The following is a 22,531-nucleotide window of genomic DNA, read 5'->3' as shown; positions in this document are numbered from 1 at the left end:
ATCATCGTATTCCTAAAACGGTTCTGAATGATATTTATTATTTAAATAGGTATTATTATAATGCTATCGACAATTTCAAACCAATTACCTATATTAAGCTCAAAAAAAGTCAAAATAAACTAATAATAGTATGTACAACATGTTACATTATAATATTATATTGGCCCGCCTATTTGTTATTATCATACCTAACAAAAAGTTGAAATGACAACACTGAGCAGTGGCGGATCCAGGGGAGGGCAAAGGGGGCATTTCCCCCCCACCGCCAATCGTCGTAGTCTCTCTTTGTTTTACACTGTGCTTAGCCAATTTTGTAGCAAATGTATGTACTTTTTGTACTTTTGTCACCACAAATTAAGCTTTGGATCCGCCACTACCACTGAGTTAATTGTCTTCATCTTCGTCGAGTCGCTCTTGCCTAAAAATGTTACTACGTACTTTGTCTTTTGGAACAACTAACAAGTAACAGTGTTATTTTTCTGGGTTGTTTTGATAATATCCAACTCCCAACGATTAAACATAATAATCTTCACCATTGAAAAAATGTAAAATGTTAATTCTATCACTAAAAGCCAAAAAAAAAATTTGTTGAGCGCCAACAAGTCAGACCACACCAAGTCGTTCTGTCTTCTGTCCCGCAGTAGAATCCTAATAAGGGCCGATGCTCTTTTCCGCTGTCGGCACCGCATACACGATTTGCAAACGGATACGTAGTTCAAACGACAGTCCGCATCAGAACTCTGGCTACAAAGTTTTAACCACAGCTGCACACATTTCGGAGACTGCAGCATTACTGACATAAGATAATACAGAACAAAAATCCAAAAAATATCTTTTTATTGTCATGAATGCAATCTCATGCAACAATATGACACAATATAGGTACCTACCAGTGAAGTATTTAGAAATGTATTATTGTGATTGATAAAATACAGCAATATCATATTTCAATCGAAGAGATAAAACTTTTGGGTGTAAATAAATCTGTTAAAATTAATTGCGATATTATTGATTACTCTATAGCCTTTAGTATTCAAAGAACACTTATGTGGGTAATGCATTATTATTTTCACCATTTTTAAAATCCAAAATGAAGTAACTGAGTTTACTAGATGATAGTAAAATTATTATATAATATAATATTAAATACCAGTTTTTTTTACTTAACTGATTTTTTACTGAAAAGTTATATTTTTTAATTTTAGATGATAAAATTCAAACTGTACATTTATTTTAATTGAAATCAAACAAAGTTTACAGGAATACATATAAATCTATATAATATTTAACTGTTCAAACTTAAATATATTCTTAATGAGAACTAGCAAGTTGAAATAATTATTAAATAGAAGCTTCAGAAAAACGTTTGGACACAGCATCCCAATCAACAACTTCAAAAATTGCGTTTACGTAATCAGCGCGTACATTTTTATACTGCAAGTAGTAAGCGTGTTCCCAAACATCAATCCCAAACAAAGGAATCAGTCCTGTTCAGAAAAAAATGTCAATGAAATATAAATATAAATATATTTTAGTATTTAATCATTACTATAATGGGTACTGATTTGTAATTGCCTCACTCTGTTTTTTTTATTGTCCCACTACCTATATATATTTAATATATTATATTGTATAAAATATAATATTCATCAAAAACTAATCTAATAAGCCGATGGTTCTCAGAAAAATGTACTATTACGAGGTACCATAGGTGTTTATATAATAAATCAAACACTAAATGTCTTACTATAACTACCTTGGGCAAATTATGTCTTACATCATCTCATAAGTTTAAGTTTTTCGTTAATTATAGATTCAGTTAATGTTTCATAGTTAGTGTGAAATCTATCAGAAAACATAGTGTAAAGAATATATACTATGTCAGAAAGAAAATTCATACCAATTGTACACCAATATATTAGACCCAGTTCCATTTTTTTCTGCTTATGTTTATAGGTATTATCCTCATAGCCTGCTGAAATTTAAATATTTAATAATTGGGGGATCTAAAAGATCAGTTTAATTTTTGTCAGAGAACTGTATTTTTATCTTTTACTAGTGTTGTTACAAAATGAAATTCAAATTTTTCTAAAATATATGATACAAATAATACCAGTCACCACCTATATCTGTATGTGGGAGATGTGCTTCGCCGGACGGGAACAGGTCGCCGCCCGGTGCGCTTTTACAAGTATACCTACTATTATGAAAACTAGTTTTTAAGAAAATTCAATCAATATTATAAATACTACCTATATTAAATTGAATTTGAATAAAAAGTTCATAAGCTAATTATGAGTGTTTTTTCACCAGAATGACTAAATATTATTAAGTTATCATGAAAATGTTATCAGTTAATATTCTTTGCTCTTCCTAAAATATGTTATAATGTATTTCATCTTTTGGAATAGATAACTATGTTATTTTTTGAGATTGTTTTGGTAGTATCCAACTACACAGCAATTAAGCAACATTGCAAAGATGTGAAATGTTAACACAAAAAAACAAAAAAAATTGGTACGATAAAATAAATCTATAAATAACAACGGTTGACAAAAAAACTTGATTAAGACATGCCTAAGTTCATAAAAGCAAAAATAAATGTAATATATTTTGTGATTACAGTAAGGTGTTTAGCGTTTGATTTATTGTTTTGAATGTTTGGTTATAAAAATACATATACTATCAGATTCCAGTAATAGTATGTTAATTATGAGTACCATCAAATCTTCAAATTAGTTGTTGATGAGAATTATACAATATATATTAATTATATGAGTGGGTGGACAATAACAAACCAGAATGATATTTCCATACAAAAAAAAAACAGTATGTAATAATTATATAATCTCACCAGTGGTGGGAAACAGTGGATCTTGATTTGCACAACTTATGACTGTTAACTTCTTGGTTTGAGGATTAAACCCAAGCCAACCCCATCCTGAACCTTGTACAGCAATAGAAGCTGTAGCTAGTTGTTTCTTAAACTCATCACAAGAACCAAAGTTTTGGATTAAAGCCTTGTCCAAATCATCTAAAGAAAACAAAAATTTTTATATTTATAAAATTACCCATTACAAAATATAAACTAATAAGTTAAACCAAAAGGGAAAAGGTTTCTATTTCAAATATGAATTGTTAGGTTTGTATGCTGGCTTAGAAAAAGTGACCAAGTAAAAATAAATTTAGAGTTATACAAATTTAAAAACACTTTTGCATGACTTCATCAATATATAATATAATAAATAAAATTGATCCTTGCTTGGATTTAATGATACTATCAAAGTAATTTAATATAACTGAAAAAAATTACTCATTAATTGTTAGCAATAGCTGTCAATAATTTATTGATGAACGTTATTAGTGACCAACTAAATTGCAATATTTGTGTCACTTTACAGTTGTCGGTTAAGTAATAATTCCTGTATTATAATTGAATAGATGGTACTTCCGGGATATCTCGGCGGCAACACTTGACAAACGATCCATTTTCTAGAATTCTAATGGATATTTAAACGTACTTTCCTCCACAAAAAAATTAATAACTGCATTTATTTGATTTTAATTATTTAATTTTAGTTTAAAATGTTTAAATGTTTTTTATACCTACTTATACATTATTTTTATCAGATTATTTTACTACATAATAAATGTAATAACTAAATGTTAATGAAATGTCAACAGTATAATACAAATATATACTATTTTATTTAATAAATTGCAGTAGTCGAGTAACCCGGATGATGATAACAGATAGTCTTGGCAATATTTTGGTAGTTGAGATAATCCGCAAGTATCGAAATTATACACAAATAAATAACTCACTATCTTATAATTATAAAATATCATAAAAATATTAATGAATATTTTACCAGAAGGTTTAGTCGAATGAGGTGTAAGGGTATCCCAGAAAATAGAATGATTAATATGACCACCGCCATTGAACTTAAGTGCAGGTGACAAGCTTATGATTGTTGCTGTATCATCTATAAAAAAAAGTAATTTTAATAATTGACAAATATAACTACGTAATATAAATGTACAATACCTTTTGCCACAGCAGTCTGTAATTTATCTAAAGTATTATTGTAGTTTACTACATAAGTGTTGTGATGTTTTTGGTGGTGAATCTCCATGATATCCCGTGATATGATTGGTTCTAAGTCTTTATATTCAAATTTTAGACAGGGTAATGTTGCCTTATTTCTTATTTGGGACATATATAGGCGGTTGAATGGTGCACTAAAAAAATTACAAAAATCATCTTATCATAAAAAAAAATGACAAGTTATCTTCTTAGACATAATTAATAATCCTTTTAAATAGAACTCTCATAATTTTTAGTTTAAAACACTGATGTAAATATAAGAACAAATTATCTGAAGCAATAACTAATAACTATGATAAGTAAATTGTCCTTTTTGACTGCATTTCTGGGAAAGTTAAATATTACATAAACTTCCTAAAGATTTACTTTCATACATTACCTTTTTAACATATTTTGAACAATTTTAGCAGACATTTTTCAACGAATGATTGACAACAAGCGTTGTAAGAAAATAACAATAAATAACGTTTCGGCTTGTGTGTAATGTAATTAAATGTTTATTGGCGGATGAACTGAAATATAAAATTATGAAATATCGTCATAAAAGCTTTCGCAGGATTTAGAGATTAGTGTTTAGCAGAGAAATCAGAAACTCGGAAGTCGAAAGAATGAACCATGAAGTATGAAGATCGAATAATACTTCGAACCTTCAAAGTTAAAAAGATTATAAATGTGTGAATTTTTTAGACCTATCAAGACACCGCGATCAAGGTATGGAAGTAATACTAATGTAAGTATGTTCTATTGTTCTGTGATAATGTCTATCATTAGATTATTAAAGATATAATAATAATACGTATAGATGGCGCTAAAATTCATTAAATCGATCCTGATGCTCGCGGAAAATATAACTTTTCCACAAATTTATAAGGATAGGTACAATGATAAGTATATAAAGGTATTAGGTAATTTAATTATATATCGCCTTATCGCACAGATTATATAAAACATATATACCTAATAAGTAGTAATAACCTATGTTATATAATTAAATTAATATAATCTATGATATCGGTATTAATTATTATATCATATAATATATTTGTCATTTGTGATTACATAGCTGGAAATCGTGGAAGAGGGCTCGGGGGGCTAAGTCTTTCCAGATCATAGATATTAAAGATTTCCAACCCAATCTATGATAAAATAATTGTTTTTTTCCATAATCTTTCTTAAATAAAAGTGATAAAATGAATCCAAACATTTTTGTTTCGGTTTTATAAGGTGTCGTTGTGAAAGCTAATAATGGGAGTGGGGGGTAGCCAAAATCTCGAATCATTTTGAGCTACCCGATAAAGGTGTGACATAATATAGGACATAGGTACAAACTACAAAGGTACATAAATACATATTTTAATACATAGAAAAAAGTATTTGAGTGGCCCGCGAAAGGTACAAAGAAGAACTTGGTAAAATATCTCCGTGCGCGGTCACACTGTAATTAAAGATAAATTATATATTAGATCTTAAATCGTGATCGTGATCCATGATCGTGAGTGATAGTGATGGTAAAGTGATAGCGATAAGCGGATGCCGAATCATAGGGTAACAATGTGCCGAATAGCAAAATAGCAAATAGCAAATAGCAATCCACATTACAATTTACATATTATGTAAATATGATATTATTTGTTCGACATTCGACTACATTCAGCATGGTTCGAATTCGCCCGTTAGTTTTTTTGTGACAAAATATTGATAATATACAAATAATATTAGATATTTAGATATTTATTTTATTTAAACTGTTATTGTATGGATATTTTTGAAAATGTGTGATCAAGTATTACCAGTAACACCTGTTAAAAAAAATAAAAGAGGCAAGGTAAGAATTAATCTTTTCAAAATTTTTATTATTGAGTTTATCAATTATTAAATTGATCTCTATATACTTTTTTATAACATTTATTGTTCGTACGTAAAATAAATTTCTCTTATTTCATATAGGTAATTCGAAGTAAACAAAAAAGATTAGTTATAAACCTGTATAAAACAAAGAAGGCGAATAAACCTAATATATTATATAAACAGTTAATACAAGAATTAATGACTGAAACTGGAATTGGAAGAAATAGTATTGAAAAAATAATTTCAGAATACAATGGAAATAAAACTATTTCTTCTCCGATTATGAAGAAAAATAGACCAAAAATTATTGAAGTGATTGATGATTTATATAAAAATGCCATTCGTCAAAAAGTGCATTCATTTTGGCAAAACCGTGACCCACCAACGTTGGATAAAATCGTAAATTCTGTCTCTAAAGATGAAAGTTTACCTACATTGAAACGGACAACCATGTACAATCTTCTTAAAGATTTAAATTTTATATATACTAAAAGGAAACAAAATAGTGTCTTATCTGAGAGAGAAGATTTAATTGTATGCCGTCGAAATTATTTACGAAGTATAAAAGCATACCGAGAAGAAGGACGAACATTATATTATTTGGGCGAGACATTGGTGGGTGAGAAATTGGTAGATGTTTCCATAAAATCAAATATAAATTCATTCCGAAAAGAATTAACAACAGATTCTAGTAACCCAACTGACAAAAACAAATATTTTATTATTATTGTACACATTGGTTCACGAGAAGGGTTTGTTAATGGTGGTCTAACTTGTTTCAATTCTAAGACTAGTAGCAATGACTACGATAGTGAAATTAACGGTGAAAATTTTTTAAAATGGTTTAATAATATTTTACCTTTATTAAATGACAATGCAGTAATAATAATGGATAACGCTCCTTACCATTCTGTTAAGGCAGAACAAATTCCAGTTTCATCGTGGAAAAAGGCGAATATTATGAAGTGGCTCCAAGAGAAAAATGTTCATGTTGATACTTCATATGTTAAAGCGGAGCTATTGGATCTAGTTCAAAAACATAAACTAGCGTTTGATAAATATGTTGTTGACGAAGTCGCCAAAGCACACAATAAAATTGTATTACGACTACCGCCATACCATTTCGAGTTAAACCCCATTGAACAAGCATGGTCCATGGTTAAGGAATATGTTAAAGATAAAAATACTACTATAAAATCCAGCGATATGAAACAGTTGCTAATTGAAGGTGTTGAATTGGTCACAGCGGAAAATTGGCGAAATTTTGAAGATCACATAATTAAAGAAGAAACTAAATTCTGGGAAATAGACAATATAGTTGACGACTTCATAGATGATGAGTATACTTGTACATTTAATGTCAGAACATCAAGTGACAGTGATGATAGTATGTAATTTTTTTTTTTAATTAATAAATTGAGTAATGAGTAATGACAAATATATTACAGATGAGTTAAGTATTATATATGTATAATGTTTATAGTAGGTATATTGTAAATATAATATTTTTCAAATAGTTAATTATTATTTTTGTATTTTGTGTTAGTGTTTGTGTAAAAAAAAAAAATCATGACAATAAAAAATAAAAAAAGTTTTTTGTACTTAAAATAAAATATTATTGTCATTATTATAACAGATATCAGATAGTTTATTGTAGAGAATAATGATGATTGTTGTCGAAGTTGTTGTACTTCACAATTTCAATTTTCCATTGATCATTTGACCTTTACTTAATTGTATGCGCGACAGTGCCGTAGCTAGGGGGGGGGGCTTTCGGGCTTAAGCCCCCCCCCCCCGAAATATCAAATTGTAAATTCAGAAATTGTATATTTTATTCGTCTGTTACTGGCATGAATCGTTACTCGTTTCATATTTTCATGTACTGATGTAGAAAATGAAGTAATATCTATCATATCTGAATATATTCAACATAAAATATGTGATAAAATAAATGAAGGAAAATATTTCACAATATTGGCGGATGAAACTACCGATATAAGCCGTATTGAACAGTTTTCATTGTGCATAAGGTACCTAGAAAAAAGTTCTAATTTTGAAAATGATAACAGCTATTTTATAAGAGAAGATTTTCTTCAATTTGTACCTGTTCATAGCACTGTAGGATTAGAATTAGCCAATACCATTATTAGTACGTTGACAGGTTTAGGCATAAATTTGAAATACTTGCGTGGACAAGGTTATGATGGTGCAGCCAAAATGCGGTCTGTTTTTAGAGAAGTCCAAGCTATCATAATGCAAAAGCATCCAAAAGCTATATACACACATTGTTTTGCCCATTGCTTAAATGTATGCCTTAATGATGCATCAAAAGTGCAACAAGTCAGAAATACTCTCGGAATAGTACAAGAAATAAGTACATTTTTTCGTGTATCTGCTAAAAGATCTTATATTTTACGGCAAAAACTAGAACCAAAAGCTTTCTCTTGCCTGAAAAAATTTTGTGAACCAAGGTGGATGGAACGCCATGAATCCATCTTGATTTTTGTTGAGGGTTTTTATGAAATAGTATGTGCATTAGAAGAAATTATGTCAGAAGATAATAACAAAGTTGTTGCATCTTTACATAAATCTTTATGTGATTTTTCATTTATAATTACAATATGTATAATGGAAAAAGTCCTTGGTTTGACTTATTTTATCTCAAAATTTTTGTAATTGGAAAATTTAGATCTAATTACTGCTATAGAGTCTGTAAAAGAAACAACTCAAAAACTTGAAGATATAAGAAACGAAGAAACATTTACTGAGATTTACCATCAAGCTTGTGAAATTGGTAAATCCGTTGGAGTAATTCCAGTTATACCAAGAGTTGTAGGTACTCAAAAGCACCGAGAAAATTATCAAGTACACAATAATGACTACGCTTCTTATTATAGGCAATCAATTTGTTATGTATGTTTAGATGATATACTTGCATCATTTAATGAACGATTCCAAACAAATTCTAATATTATTATTTCATTATCATGTATACTACCCAATAAAATTGGAAATTCTTCATTCAACGACTTAAAACCAGCAATTTCATTTTATGAAGAAGATTTGGTTATAGAAAATTACAAATTACTTGAAAATGAATTTGAATTTTGGAAACAAAAATGGTCAGGTGAAAAAAATTGTATTCCAAAAAATCCCTTGGGTACATTACCAAAGTGTCCAGAAGAGTTGTTTCCAAACATAAATGTTTTTTTAAAAATTGTATCTATATTACCAGTATCAACTGCATCAGTCGAAAGAAGTTTTTCTACTTTAAAAAGAATAAAGCCTTATTTAAGGAACTCTACAGGTGAGACAAGACTAAATGGTTTAGCGCTGATGAACATTCACAGAGATCTCCATATTGATTCTGAAGTAATTATTAATATGTTTGCTTCAAAAAAAGAAAGAAGATTGGATTTTAAATTATAAACAGTTGTTTAATTATTTATTTATTTGGTTATTTTTTTTTTATTATTATTATTATCAAAGTTGGTAAAATCTGAACTTTTAGTTATGATTACAATTATTTAATTGACTTTATTTATACCTATAGTTCTCATCTATATGAGTAAATTGAAAATAAATGAAAAAAAATTATAGGTATTAAAATATAATTTTTTTAAAAATCCTGTAGTACCCTAGCCCTAGCAAATATTATAGCCCCCCCCCCCCCCCCCCCCGAAAAAACATCCTGGCTACGGCACTGATGCGCGACATGGTTCTAGTTTCTCGATGAACGAAGTTATATTATTTAGCATCACAATTTATATTATATATTTTTATTTACTATAGTATTTAAAGTTTGTAAAGTATGAGTGAAGTCGTAAGTACTGAATCGCGTACATTTCCCCCCTGACTGTTTTCGGTCTAGTAAGACATTTCCCCCCGATATATTTTTGATGCGGACATTTTCCCCCCATTTTATTTTTAAGTTTATTATTTAATTTGAAATTTTTTTTTTGCCTACCTATTGTTTAATATTTTCATAAATATAATGAATTATATATGTATATTTTTGATCAACTGCGAACTACTTGAATCAAATTCAAAAGCCTAACCCACCTGGTACATTTTAACAATCAAAAAAACGGGTTAATGGATGTCGCTCTGCTGTTCAGTAGGTTACAAGTGGGTCATTGTGTAATGGATGGTGTTAAATTTGAATGTAATATCATTGTATAAGAAAAACGATTCTGATCGAAAAAGGTCTATGAGCCTATGATATTACTATAAGTATATTTGTTGATATTATTGTACCTAATTAAAGTAATATACCTATATATATAATCTATTTACGTGGATTTTAAATTTTCAATCCTTAGCTATAAAAGTTGAACATTTTATAAATGTTTAACTACTAAATAATTATGAAATTTTGTCAAAAATCCAACCTTAAATGCTTATAAAAAAAATTATGCCTATGTATTTTTAATATTTTTCAACTGCTATTGTAACAATATATCAGGAGCCTTGCATTAAATTTTCTCGCTTTTTTACCCAACAAATTAAATTTTATTGATATTTATAGAAAAAACAAGTCAAAATATTTTGAAAATTTTTTCATGTATTTCATGTATTTACGATCATTTGTTTTACAGTAACACTAAAAGCCAAAAACCGATTTTGCATAAAAATTCCCGTTTTTCCTTAATTTTTCCGGGCGCTTTTGAAAAATATTGGGAATTTTAAATTTTGACCTCCCCGATGCACCAACAATATTCACTTTCCCGTCGAATAAGACACTGAAGTTGAAAATCGAAGCATTACTTCGACTACTTATCGTGTTCACAGACAGAAAAATTAAAAAAATTAAAAAAAACATCATTGTAAAATCAATACATTCATCGTTTCACTCAGAATCTAAAAATAAATATGAACAAAGTCTAAAAAATATGTGTTTAGAAATAACATAAGAATCAGTCATCAAATGTTTTTTACAAAATGTATCATTTTTATGTCGGAATTTTTGACCATTTTTATTAATTATATTTTATTTTATACTTATTTTTTTAAAAATGTTTATTGTTTCAAGTAGTTGAGTGGATCAAACATAATATACATTTATAATCTATTATATTTATGAAAATAAAAAATGTTTATATTTTTTATTTTAAATAATAAATAATATTGTATTATTAAATTCAATATTACTAGTCAATAATAAACTAATGTGGACTAAGTGTCCACATCAAAAATACATCAGGGGGGGGAATGTCCATTTACCACAAGTCCTACCCCTTGAAATATGTAGTGCACCCATTGGCACTCTGCTCAAGATTTTTCCCCAGTGAAAAATTTGATATCGATAATAATTTTAAACAATTAATAAAAATCGAAAATAATCACGGTTATGAATTGATGAAAAAAAATCTATATATATATATTTTGAAAATTTTGTCATACATGGAAGATGATAATATTAACATTTTGTCAAAATTTGAAATGTCTACAGTTATTAGTTTTTGAATAACAACTAAATATCAAAAAACAGTTGATGGGAATTCGTTATATTATATATATAGTTTACCGGTGAATACCCAATTTAAAATGTTTAAATTCAAACGCTAATAAAAAATTAATGTTACTTTCCGGCAAACTTATTTTGTTGGTTTAATATTGATAAACGTATGACTATCTTCTATTAAATTTTCAAATGTAAGCTATAAAAAGAAAACTTTTTATTAATTTCTAACTAAAAAATAATTTGCACGTTTCCGCTACTTTGATGAATTTTGTCAACATTTTAACTTCAGCTGACAATCATAAAAAAATGTTGTAGATTTACGCTCAACAATTTTTTTAATTCCACTTATTGTCTTATGCGGAACTTTTCAGTAATAGGTATATTTTCAAGTTTTTTAATTTAGTTAAAAAAAGTTTATTGAACATAATCAAAAATTTCAAAAAAAAAATGTATCCCCTTCTAGTTATATTTTCACGAGAAAAAACAGCCTATATGTTTTTTTGCAAAGTCTCATCTGGACTTCTCGGGTATTATAAAAATTATCTATTTCTATACCAAAATTCATCAAAATTAGTTCAGTGGTTTTGGTGTGAAAACGTAACAGACAGACAGACTGACTAGTGACTTTCACATTTATAAAATTAGTATGGATTGTTATAATAACCCGATTCGGAACAAGTTTTTGAATCGTTTGAAAATTCGTATATGTATATTATATTTTTACTAGGACCAGCTGTATAGGTATGCGCTCGCAAGAACTCACTTTAAAAATTCATATCTAGAATTTTATCAAAATATTTTCTTAGATATTTTGACACCTTTTAAAACATTACTTTAATTTTCCATTGTTATAATATAAATAACCAGATCTCTTTCGAAACAGATATTAAAATTATCATACAAATAGGTTTGAATTACGTAGTTTTACGGGTGGCCGTGGGTGAGGAAGTTGTATACACGCAGTAGGCTGTACGCATATCTAAGATAATACTACTTTAATCACTATTGCTCATATATATATATTATTGAAATACCTATACGGAATTACAATGCACTAGTGCAGTTTAGCTCCCAAACGATTTTTGGAAATTTTTTCCGGAAACCTATAGTATTTTATTGAGTTAGAACAATAATGATGCAATTAGAATTTGTCGATCGGACTTAGTGTCAAGGTTATAACCTTTTGAAGTTATTTAGAGTATTTTACGTCAACGCAGATTATTCCACGAATCTACATAACTCTATTAAAATGATGTATAATTATTTATGATGCATTTATAAGAGAGTTGTAGGAGAGGCGAAAAGTAAGCTACGATCAACATATTTCATAGGTCAAGGGGCTGTTTTTCACAGTGGTGGATCCAGAGGGGCAAAAATGGCATTCCCCCCAAAAAAAAAACATTAAGCCCTGGATCCACCACTGGTTTTTTATCACGGCTACTGCAACTGTTTTCCCGCCTGAAACTGAGCTATATTAACAACTGCCGTTTTTAAAATGCGAGCTCCTTAATTTGCTAATTCCACTTGATATCCAGCTACTAGCAAAGGCAGAAAGCATGGCATAGTATATAGGCGTATAGCCGTCCTACCAAGTAAAGTAAAGTAAAAAATGCGAGCCAACAATTAATAACAGAGCAATATTCTTATTGTTGTGCTATAATCACAGATAATAATATTATATACTATATTATAGTAGTATATATCTGTGGCTATAATAGAATTATACGAATATGTTTATACGCATACATAATAGATTCCTCTATTTTATTAATATAGCCATGGCATAGGCGGATATTTGGTCACATCCATGGGGGGGCTTAACATTATTGTCTTATCCATTAGCGTAAACATACATTATTATTTTTTAAACGCTTCAGCCTAAGTACTAAGTAGTGGCTACTCAGTACTTTATACTAGCAGAGGTACCAAGTATATTAAAATACACAATTTGTTTTGACATCTAGTGTGGTTTGTTACATTCAGGGGGGGGGCTTATGCCCCCCCCCCACCCCAATAGCCGCCTATGAGCCATGGCCTATCCATTCTTTAATATCTATGTTTATACGTGCCTTAAGGGGATTCGATACCGTGATTTTCTGTTTTTGTCTAACACACGCGCGAGGCGCGACATAGTATTTTAGACGTGTTTTTTGCCAAACATTCCAATTAATCTATTGAAGCGATAAGAATTCTGAAAACAGATTTGAATTTGTCGTCAAGTCTACTTGAAATCGACTTTCCCAAATTTTTGATAATATCCCCCAAATTCCAGAAAACGTCATATTAAAAAAGAGTATTTAAACATTTTTGTATTTCAATTTTTGGAGAAGCTAAAATCAAAAAATCAAAATCATGGGAAAGTCGATTTCAAGTAGACTTGACGACGAATTCAAATCTGTTTTCAGAATTCTCATCACTTCATTAGATCAATATTGATATGTTTGGCAAAGAATCAGTCAAAAATCCTATGTCACGCGTGTGTTAAACAAAAACAGAAAATCACGGTATGGAATCCCCCCAAACGTAGAGGCCATAAAAACTGGAAAATTGTCCGAAAGAGCGCGGGACGATCGCGGCTCACCTTTTGCCATTCCTACATTTTACTTTACCATTTTACCACTTTGGTCGTTGACGCCTTACCGCGGCAATGCGCATGTGTTATTTGTTAAGTGTTAACAACACTGTTAAGCGCCGCCGAGCTTTTTCGATTTTCCGCCTCTCAGACTCAGTTTTTCTCGACAAGCGACAACTTTCCTTTAACCATCGGGTAGCGACGTAGTATCCGTCCGCCCGCGAAACCCTATCCTCCAAATTTTCCGAAATCCATTCTGACTCCATCAGACAATCAGTATTTATCAATAATATCGTTTTGGTGATAAATCGTTACGCGACGATCGATCGATCGATCGTACCTTCCGCTCGAAGACCAATCGGTATATTATACTTTAATTATTATTTATTATATTATCGTTATTATTAATGTTATCGCAAATAGGTAGTTTTTAATTATTTATTATATTATTATTGTTGTTTCCATCGATCGCCCCCACTCGCCAATCTAATGTGCTTTTGAAACCGGCTGTCTTCCGTTCGTCAATCGTCATCAATTCAGTCAGCAAACAGTCAACGAGTTTGACGCTATGGCGTACTGCAGAACTTTTAAGTCCCAGGTGTGTATTTCAGTCAGGATATCGAAGTTTGGGGTTTTTCTACCTTGATCTGCCTGACGATTCCAGTTTAATTTTCAACTACTCTCCGTATTCACAGGTATCGTGGACCAAATTGGTATCCGGTGAGATCCAGCAGAGATGCTTCCATTCATCTCCAGCCGTGTTTGGCGCAAGCAAAGTAGCTATGAGCAAGTTGGACACCAAGCCTCTGCCATACGACACCCTAGAGAAACGTATCAAAATCGTTGCTGATAGGTATGTAATATGTATGCTACATAATATGGCTTTTATCGGTCCCTTTCGCCTGTTCTATTATATCATTCTTAACAAACTGTTTCTATTGTTGTTTTAATCAAGTAGCTAATTCATAGGTGTAGCCTTGACCAACTCATCAGATAATGATAACTATTATAATACCTAGCTAATTATATTAGGTGACTAGAGGTAGATAGCAATTTAGCATGTTTCCATATTAAAAATAAACTTGAGTACTTATTTACATAAAGTATGTAAAATCTTCATTTTAACTTCACATTTCTAGTTTCCTAGCAAATTTTAATATTATGACAAATATCTATGAGGAATTCTTTTTTATTGTTATTTTTAACAATATTTTTATAATCAACAAATATTAATTAGTATGAATGAGGAAGAAATGTGTTATATGGCCTAAGAAAACATGAACTTTGCATGTTTATATCTGTAGACTTTGGATAACAATATTATTACATATTATATTATATTTTTTTTAATTCAACTAATTATTCTATTTAAAATATTTCCGGGTACTATATTATTTTACCCATTGCAGCATTATAATATAATCTATCTATTGATTAGATAAAATATGATCTTTTTAATTGTTTTCAGATCATAAACTTATTATTAGTAATTCATTTTTTGGTATTTAATTTGTAAAAATCTATTTTAATGTTTTATTTTTTCATTGGGTAGAATAAAATTGCAGTTAGCGGTCATATAAAAAATAAAAAAATAAATGATGGCCAAGCCAGGTCTGATGATTTTAGTTTATCTATTTTTACGGTGAAGTTGATCTATTGCCAAACATTTTTAGTATGACCTATCTATAGTGGATACTAGGTTGTGATTTCAAATGTTTTTTTTTTTTTACCATTACCCTAATCTGTACTTACCTACTGACTTTAGATATCTGCCTTAATCAATTATTTTATTAAACTTTAGAATAAGTAGACCATATAGTTTCCATGCATTTAATAATATTGATTATACCTACCTAATACAAAATAGTAAATACTAATTATATTCAAAATATGAATTATTTTAATTAATTTAAATTATTAGAAATGCTTTAAGATAAGTTACATATGTTTTAAGTTCTTAGTATAACTACAATTTTAATAAAAAAAAGCCATTTCTAATGAGAAATTGTAATTACATACTTATAGTACTAAAGCTTTCTATGAATTATGCTTTTCATTATGTATTAGCTACATAACTTATCTTATCTAAGACTTTAGATACTACCTAGTATTATAAATAATTTGAAGTTAATTATACAAATTATTGATTTAGGATTACTTATTATCACATTTGTGTGCATAAAAAAATGTAGTTATTGCCTCTTGAAAGTAGTTGTAAAAAGTAGATAAATAAATAAATATTTTCCGATAATTTTGTTAATTACTATAGTCTATATATACCTATTTTATATATTACATATTTTCAAGATGTATGGATGTATTCAATTATGTTTTATAACTTTATTTAAGCCTTTCATCATATAAGATGACAACTAACATAATACCTACTATACATGATATTCTAATACTACAGATAAAACAAAAATTTATTTCTGAATTGTAAATAACAAAAAATCTGTTTTGTTTATTTTATATAGGCTATATAAGTTTTAAGATTCAAAAATAATATAATATGTATTTTATATTATTGTTCTCAAAGATTCCATAGATACCATCATTGGTTTTTGAAATTTAACATACATTTTTTGCTAAATCCTTGAGGTTTGAAGTGTATTTTTTTTTATTGTTATATGTATATTTGAATATTTTGTATATTTGTTAAATTGAAAATTATAGTATATAGAATGTGTCTTTATCAGTGTCATACAGAGGGATTATCTCCCCCCCCCTCCCACAATTAGTATGCCATTGGTCATTATTAATAATTTTAATAATATAAATTTAATTAGGTGATATAGGTAACATGATTTATTGTTTTAGGTCATTTATAAACTCATGAAATACAAAAAATTTAACATACTCGTTGATTAAACCAACTATATTTAAAGCAGCTCATAACACAAAACAATTTAGGTTATTTGGCTATATTAAATGATTTGGTAAAAAAAAATGATTACTTTAATTGATATTAAGAAATTTAGAATAGCCACGTGACGTCATTGTGCCCGGCTCATTGTAATTGCCTATCTTATACATGTAAAAGTTCCTCGCTTCACACAACGATTTACCAATCTAAACATTTTATTTTTGAAATTTAGTTTACGTAGTGATTAAATGTGTGATTTTACATGTTTAAGACGATAAAAGTATCAGAAATTCAATATAACGTTTAGATTTTTAAATATTAATAAAGTGATATTTTTGTTAAATGGTGCCTCATGGCCTTTTAAATATATAATAAAAATTCAAATATCACTTTTAAGATTTTTAATATTTAAATAACTAAACGTTATTTTGAAATTCTGATACTTGTATCATCTGAAACACATTAAACCACACATTTATTGAGGAAACAGATTAACAAAACGCGTTCTGGTGGAAACAATTTGTACCTTCCAATTTGTGATGTATAGATATAGTTTTATATTGGTTATTTTACTTTTTATAGTAAATGAATTCTGGTATCGAAACTTTATACGCTTTTATAGTTAACTGTGTATGATGGTAAGTACAATTTCTACTAATATTATCAAATACATTCAAATACACTTCACTTAAAGCAAAATATATGCAAAATGTCTGGAAAATACATACAATCTCCCGATTCCACGTAGGTGGGAACCCGCCTAACCATCAGTACGATAGGCGTCGACAGCGCTCCCAGTGTTAATCTGTCTTCCACATTATGTAAATTAAATTTCAAAATAAAACTTGGGTCGGTAAATCGTTGTGTGAAGCGAGGAACTTTGACACATATAAGATAGAAAAATACGATGAGCCGGGCCTAATGACGTTACGCGTCTTTTTCCAATTGGTCATAACTTATTGAATAATGTGAGTAGAAACGTAAAACCTGTACCATTATTCTTAGAATTCTTTTTTTGTGTTGTGTGCTCCTTAAAGTTAAATCTTTTTTTTTAAATTAAAATATATCACAAAACATTTTATTGTATACAATTACTTAAAGTTTATTATAGGTACACACATTGAGCAAAAATTAATTTAATTAAATAATTATGAGTATTTTTTGTAGTCAAAGATAACAAATTAAAATAATGTTTACAATTATTATAGATTAGGAAAACCATTGTCTTTGGCAGAAAAAGTACTTTACTCTCACTTAGATGATCCAGTTAATCAAGACATCGAACGTGGTGTCTCTTACTTAAAGTTAAGGCCTGATCGTGTAGCAATGCAGGATGCTACTGCTCAAATGGCTATGTTGCAATTTATATCATCAGGTTTGCCAAAAGTTGCTGTTCCTTCCACAATTCATTGTGATCATTTGATTGAAGCTCAAGTAAATTAGATTTATTAGTTATAATTGTATATTATTTGTATTTATAATTGTCAAATTATAGACAGGTGGAGTTGAAGACTTGAAAAGGGCTAAAGATATGAATAAAGAAGTTTACAATTTTTTGAAATCAGCTGGAGCGAAATATGGTGTTGGATTTTGGCACCCCGGTTCCGGAATTATTCATCAAGTAAATATAACAAAATATTACCAATGATATTTTTATTAAATTGCATGAAAATGAAATTATATTTTGTTTAGATTATTCTGGAAAACTATGCATTTCCTGGATTATTGATGATTGGTACTGACTCACATACACCTAATGGTGGAGGACTTGGTGGTTTATGTATTGGAGTTGGAGGTGCAGACGCTGTTGACGTGATGGCTGATATTCCGTGGGAGTTAAAATGTCCTAAAGTAAATAATTATTAATTAATCATTTGAAATATTGTTTTTAATTTATAATATAATTTTTGTATAGGTTATTGGTGTTCATTTAACGGGTAAGATGACCGGTTGGACTACACCAAAGGATGTCATCCTTAAAGTTGCAGATATTTTGACTGTCAAAGGTGGTACTGGTGCTATAATTGAATATCACGGACCTGGAGTAGATAATATATCATGCACAGGTAATGATTACTTAATATAGTGTAGGGTATAATTTTAATAATCATTTAATCACTTATATAAAGGCATGGGTACGATCTGTAATATGGGCGCAGAAATTGGAGCTACTACTTCTTTGTTCCCTTTTAATCACCGAATGGCGGATTATTTAAAAGCAACATCACGTGCTGATATTGCTGAAGAAGCTGCCAAGTACAGCAGGTCATTATTGACTCCTGACAAAGGCAGTCATTATGATCAGGTAATATATTTTTCTTGAATTGTTACAATATTATACTAATATTTTGTTTTATTAATTTCATCAATGTAGTTAATTGAACTTGATTTAACAACACTGGAACCTCATGTTAATGGACCCTTCACACCTGATCTCGCCCATCCAATTTCAAAACTTGGAAAAAATGCCAAGAAAAATGATTGGCCTGTGGAAATCAAAGTTGGTTAGTTACTTAAAATGCAATCTTATTTATTTATATTGTAACAATATTATTAGAAGAAAAAATAAGACAACATTTTACCCAAAAAATCTGTAAGTGTGTCGTTTCTAATTTAAATATTTCTTGAGAGCTTAGAATATCAATGTTTCCCTATTATCTTTATTCAAATAACACTAATATAATTTTATAATTCACACTTCTTAAAGCAGTATGTAAAATTCTTAAAAAAAAATAAACTGTTTTTGTTGAACTAATGCTATAGGTAAATATGATAAAATATAAATCATAATACAATATATCTATTAGTACGGTTTTATGATGGCATTAAAACAGTTTGAAATCCACGTATGCTCGCTTTATAATTGGTAGTTTGGGTTTTTTTTTTATTAATAATGGTACTGATCCAGCTCATTTTATAAAAATAACCATACCAAAAAGTTGACTTTACTGAAATACAAAATAAGTATGTCATTAACATTATGAGTTTTGTTCAGACTGATGATCATAGTTTTCCCTCATCTCATTGGTCATTATTACCTTATTACCTGTCAAAATACAATATTAGATTTTTATTTATTTTACCAATAAGATGCTTACAGATGGAATGTGGAATGATCAGCGTATCACAAAGTTGCCGACATACTCACAATATTTACTTTGCCACTCTAAATAACTTGTTTAAAAATAACAATATATATATATTTCTTATTTGTTTGACATCCTTCCCGCCATGGCGGTAGGGAACACTGGTTTAAAGGAAAACTGTTGTTCTTTTATGTCTATACCATTTATTGTCAAGATATTAATTGATGTGCTTTAAATATTTCTTATTTTTATTTATGATGTTTTTCTAATTTTAGGTCTTATTGGAAGCTGCACCAACTCAAGTTATGAAGACATGTCGAGATGTGCTACTATTGCAAAAGAAGCCTTAGCTCATGGTCGTAAATCAAAAATTCCATTTAATGTTACTCCTGGATCTGAACAAATTAGGGCAACAATTGAAAGAGATGGAATTGTAAATAAGAGTTTAATATTAATATATTAGTATTTATTGGTAGATATTTTAATTGCATTATGACTTAGGCACAAACTCTTAGAGAATTTGGAGGAACTGTACTAGCTAATGCGTGCGGTCCATGTATTGGTCAATGGGACCGTAAAGATGTCAAAAAGGGTGAAAAGAACACTATTGTCAGTTCATACAACAGAAACTTTACCGGACGTAATGATGCCAATGCAGCAACTCATGCTTTTGTCACCTCTCCAGAGTTAGTTACTGCTTTAGCTATTGAAGCTCGTTTGGACTTTGATCCTACAGTTGATTCAATTAAGGGAGCTGATGGTTAGTTAAATATTACTTATCAGTTAACAAACTTCAGTCACTATAAAAACCACATTAATATGTACTCAAAATCAGAAATTTGTAAACATTGCATACCCTTTTTTGTTCATCGTATTGATTTGGAATAAAATAACAATTGTTACTACTTTTGAGTAACAATTGTAACTATTTTAATAAACGATTTAAATCTTCTATTGAAATAATAATAATTTTTTTTAAATAAAATAGAAACAGTATTTTATAAAAAAATAATAAAACATAAATTATATACTAAAATATTTTAATTTTCCGGATCTCCTCTATCTTGATAGCTTGATCATGTTATTAATTGTATTGATGAAACGTTTCATAGTTTTGTTTGTGGCCCGGTTCCATTATCTTGAGTTCAATGTTTTAATTATATAACGATGTTGTTATTGAGAAGCAATTTCCATTTATAATATAATACTAATATTGATGTCTTATAATTTTATTTTGATAGGCAAAGAATTTAAATTGAGTAATCCATTTGGCGATGAATTACCTGCAAGAGGATTTGATCCAGGTCAAGATACTTACCAGGCTCCACCTGCTGATGGTTCAGCTGTGAGTGTGGTAGTAGACCCAAAATCCAATCGACTCCAATTATTGGAACCATTCAAGGTTTGGGATGGAAAAGATTTGGAAGGCCTTACTATACTCATTAAAGTATGTTAATATAAATAATATGCATTTAATGATTTTATTTTTTTTCTTAAGAAATTCTAATCTTTAATATATACCCTTTCAATAGGTGAAAGGAAAATGTACAACTGATCACATTTCAGCAGCTGGCCCATGGTTAAAATACAGAGGTCACTTGGAAAATATATCAAATAACATGTTATTAACGTAAGTTATTATGATTTAATTTTTATTAAAATTTTTAAAATACAATAATTATTTTCATAATTCCAGTGCAATGAATGCAGAGAATAATGAAATGAATAAAGTAAAGAACCAAGATACTGGAGAATGGGGTGCAGTACCAGATACAGCCAGGGCATACAAAGCCAAAGGTATATCGTGGGTAGTGTTTGGTGATGAAAACTATGGTGAGGGAAGTAGCAGAGAACATGCCGCTTTAGAACCTCGTCATTTGGGTGGACGTGCAATCATTGTCAAGTCATTTGCCCGTATTCATGAAACTAATTTGAAAAAACAAGGAGTATTAGCCCTGACATTTTCTGATACTAAGGATTATGATAAAGTTCAACCATCTGATAAAGTGTCTTTGGTAGGACTTAACCAATTCACCCCCGGCAAGGTAAACCGAAGTTCATTTAAAATTCATCCAGTTTTCCAGTATCTACTATATATTTTACTGGCTTAATGATAATTGAGTTATTCAACTTATATTATTTTTTATTATTTCAGCCTTTGAAATGCATATTGTCCCACGCTGATGGAAGCTCTGATGAGATATTACTGAATCACACATTCAACGAACAACAAATCCAATGGTTTAAATCCGGTAGCGCATTAAACCGAATGAAGCAAGTGGCTGCTGCTTCTAAATAAAATGTTGATTCTTCTACATTAAATTGTATTATCTATTAATATTTAATTTATTGTTGATATTTTAAATTGAAAACAAAAAATAATTTTATGTAAAAAGTAACTGTTTTTAGTCAAATATTTTTTAGGCAAAAAATCATTGGATTTAGATTCATTGCTACTATTGTTTTATATATTATAATTGTTAATAAATTAAATAAATCAATTTTGATAGTTTTAAGTATGTTGATTTTTGTTACCTATTATAACTTTGCTCTATAGAACGGATTATTGGATGTCTTGAGACTAAAA

At 29.2% G+C, this 22,531-nt stretch overlaps 3 protein-coding genes and 1 pseudogene across 3 annotated transcripts; 3 read left to right on the top strand and 1 right to left on the bottom strand.

The window, feature by feature from the left end:
* Positions 1–1,209: 1,209 nt before the first annotated feature.
* On the bottom strand, positions 1,210–4,840 carry LOC132939497 (superoxide dismutase [Mn], mitochondrial). The gene is made up of 5 exons (XM_061006689.1): positions 4,488–4,840; positions 4,049–4,242; positions 3,873–3,986; positions 2,855–3,034; positions 1,210–1,487 (listed from the first exon to the last, which is right to left on the bottom strand). Exons 1-5 carry the CDS (start codon positions 4,520–4,522, stop codon positions 1,342–1,344), a joined length of 669 nt encoding a protein of 222 aa, XP_060862672.1. The 5' UTR covers positions 4,523–4,840; the 3' UTR covers positions 1,210–1,341.
* A 793-nt stretch (positions 4,841–5,633) lies between these two features.
* On the top strand, positions 5,634–7,518 carry LOC132939643 (uncharacterized). The gene is made up of 2 exons (XM_061006926.1): positions 5,634–5,933; positions 6,056–7,518. Exons 1-2 carry the CDS (start codon positions 5,880–5,882, stop codon positions 7,349–7,351), a joined length of 1,350 nt encoding a protein of 449 aa, XP_060862909.1. The 5' UTR covers positions 5,634–5,879; the 3' UTR covers positions 7,352–7,518.
* A 279-nt stretch (positions 7,519–7,797) lies between these two features.
* Positions 7,798–9,515, top strand: LOC132939645 (52 kDa repressor of the inhibitor of the protein kinase-like; annotated as a pseudogene).
* A 4,535-nt stretch (positions 9,516–14,050) lies between these two features.
* LOC132939642 (probable aconitate hydratase, mitochondrial) lies at positions 14,051–22,460 on the top strand. The gene is made up of 15 exons (XM_061006925.1): positions 14,051–14,353; positions 14,533–14,590; positions 14,688–14,845; positions 18,067–18,292; positions 18,354–18,479; positions 18,551–18,709; positions 18,774–18,924; positions 18,988–19,163; positions 19,233–19,362; positions 20,220–20,377; positions 20,446–20,704; positions 21,186–21,391; positions 21,477–21,574; positions 21,641–21,989; positions 22,100–22,460. The coding sequence occupies exons 2-15, from the start codon at positions 14,561–14,563 to the stop codon at positions 22,241–22,243; spliced, it is 2,370 nt and encodes a 789-aa protein (XP_060862908.1). The 5' UTR covers positions 14,051–14,353; positions 14,533–14,560; the 3' UTR covers positions 22,244–22,460.
* The last annotated feature ends 71 nt before the right edge of the window (positions 22,461–22,531 follow it).

This window comes from Metopolophium dirhodum, chromosome 2 (genome assembly GCF_019925205.1).
Source record: "Metopolophium dirhodum isolate CAU chromosome 2, ASM1992520v1, whole genome shotgun sequence".
Taxonomy (NCBI): domain Eukaryota; kingdom Metazoa; phylum Arthropoda; class Insecta; order Hemiptera; family Aphididae; genus Metopolophium; species Metopolophium dirhodum.
The sequence above is the reverse complement of the archived record's forward strand: the minus strand, read 5'-3'. Positions and strand labels throughout refer to the sequence as shown.

What these genes read in the sequence shown, in the direction of transcription:
- LOC132939497 (XM_061006689.1), bottom strand. Translation starts at nt 4,522, where the DNA reads ATGTCTGCTAAAATTGTTCAAAATATGTTAAAAAG. An exon ending in ACAGACTGCTGTGGCAAAAG is followed by an intron (nt 3,987 to 4,048) that starts GTATTGTACATT and finishes TTTTTTTTATAG; the next exon opens with ATGATACAGCAACAATCATA. An exon ending in TCCACTGTTTCCCACCACTG is followed by an intron (nt 1,488 to 2,854) that starts GTGAGATTATAT and finishes TTTTCTGAACAG; the next exon opens with GACTGATTCCTTTGTTTGGG.
- LOC132939643 (XM_061006926.1), top strand. Translation starts at nt 5,880, where the DNA reads ATGTGTGATCAAGTATTACCAGTAACACCTGTTAAAAAAAATAAAAGA. An exon ending in AAAAAAATAAAAGAGGCAAG is followed by an intron (nt 5,934 to 6,055) that starts GTAAGAATTAAT and finishes TATTTCATATAG; the next exon opens with GTAATTCGAAGTAAACAAAA.
- LOC132939642 (XM_061006925.1), top strand. Translation starts at nt 14,561, where the DNA reads ATGGCGTACTGCAGAACTTTTAAGTCCCAG. An exon ending in TCAAATAACATGTTATTAAC is followed by an intron (nt 21,575 to 21,640) that starts GTAAGTTATTAT and finishes TCATAATTCCAG; the next exon opens with TGCAATGAATGCAGAGAATA. An exon ending in ACCAATTCACCCCCGGCAAG is followed by an intron (nt 21,990 to 22,099) that starts GTAAACCGAAGT and finishes TTATTATTTCAG; the next exon opens with CCTTTGAAATGCATATTGTC.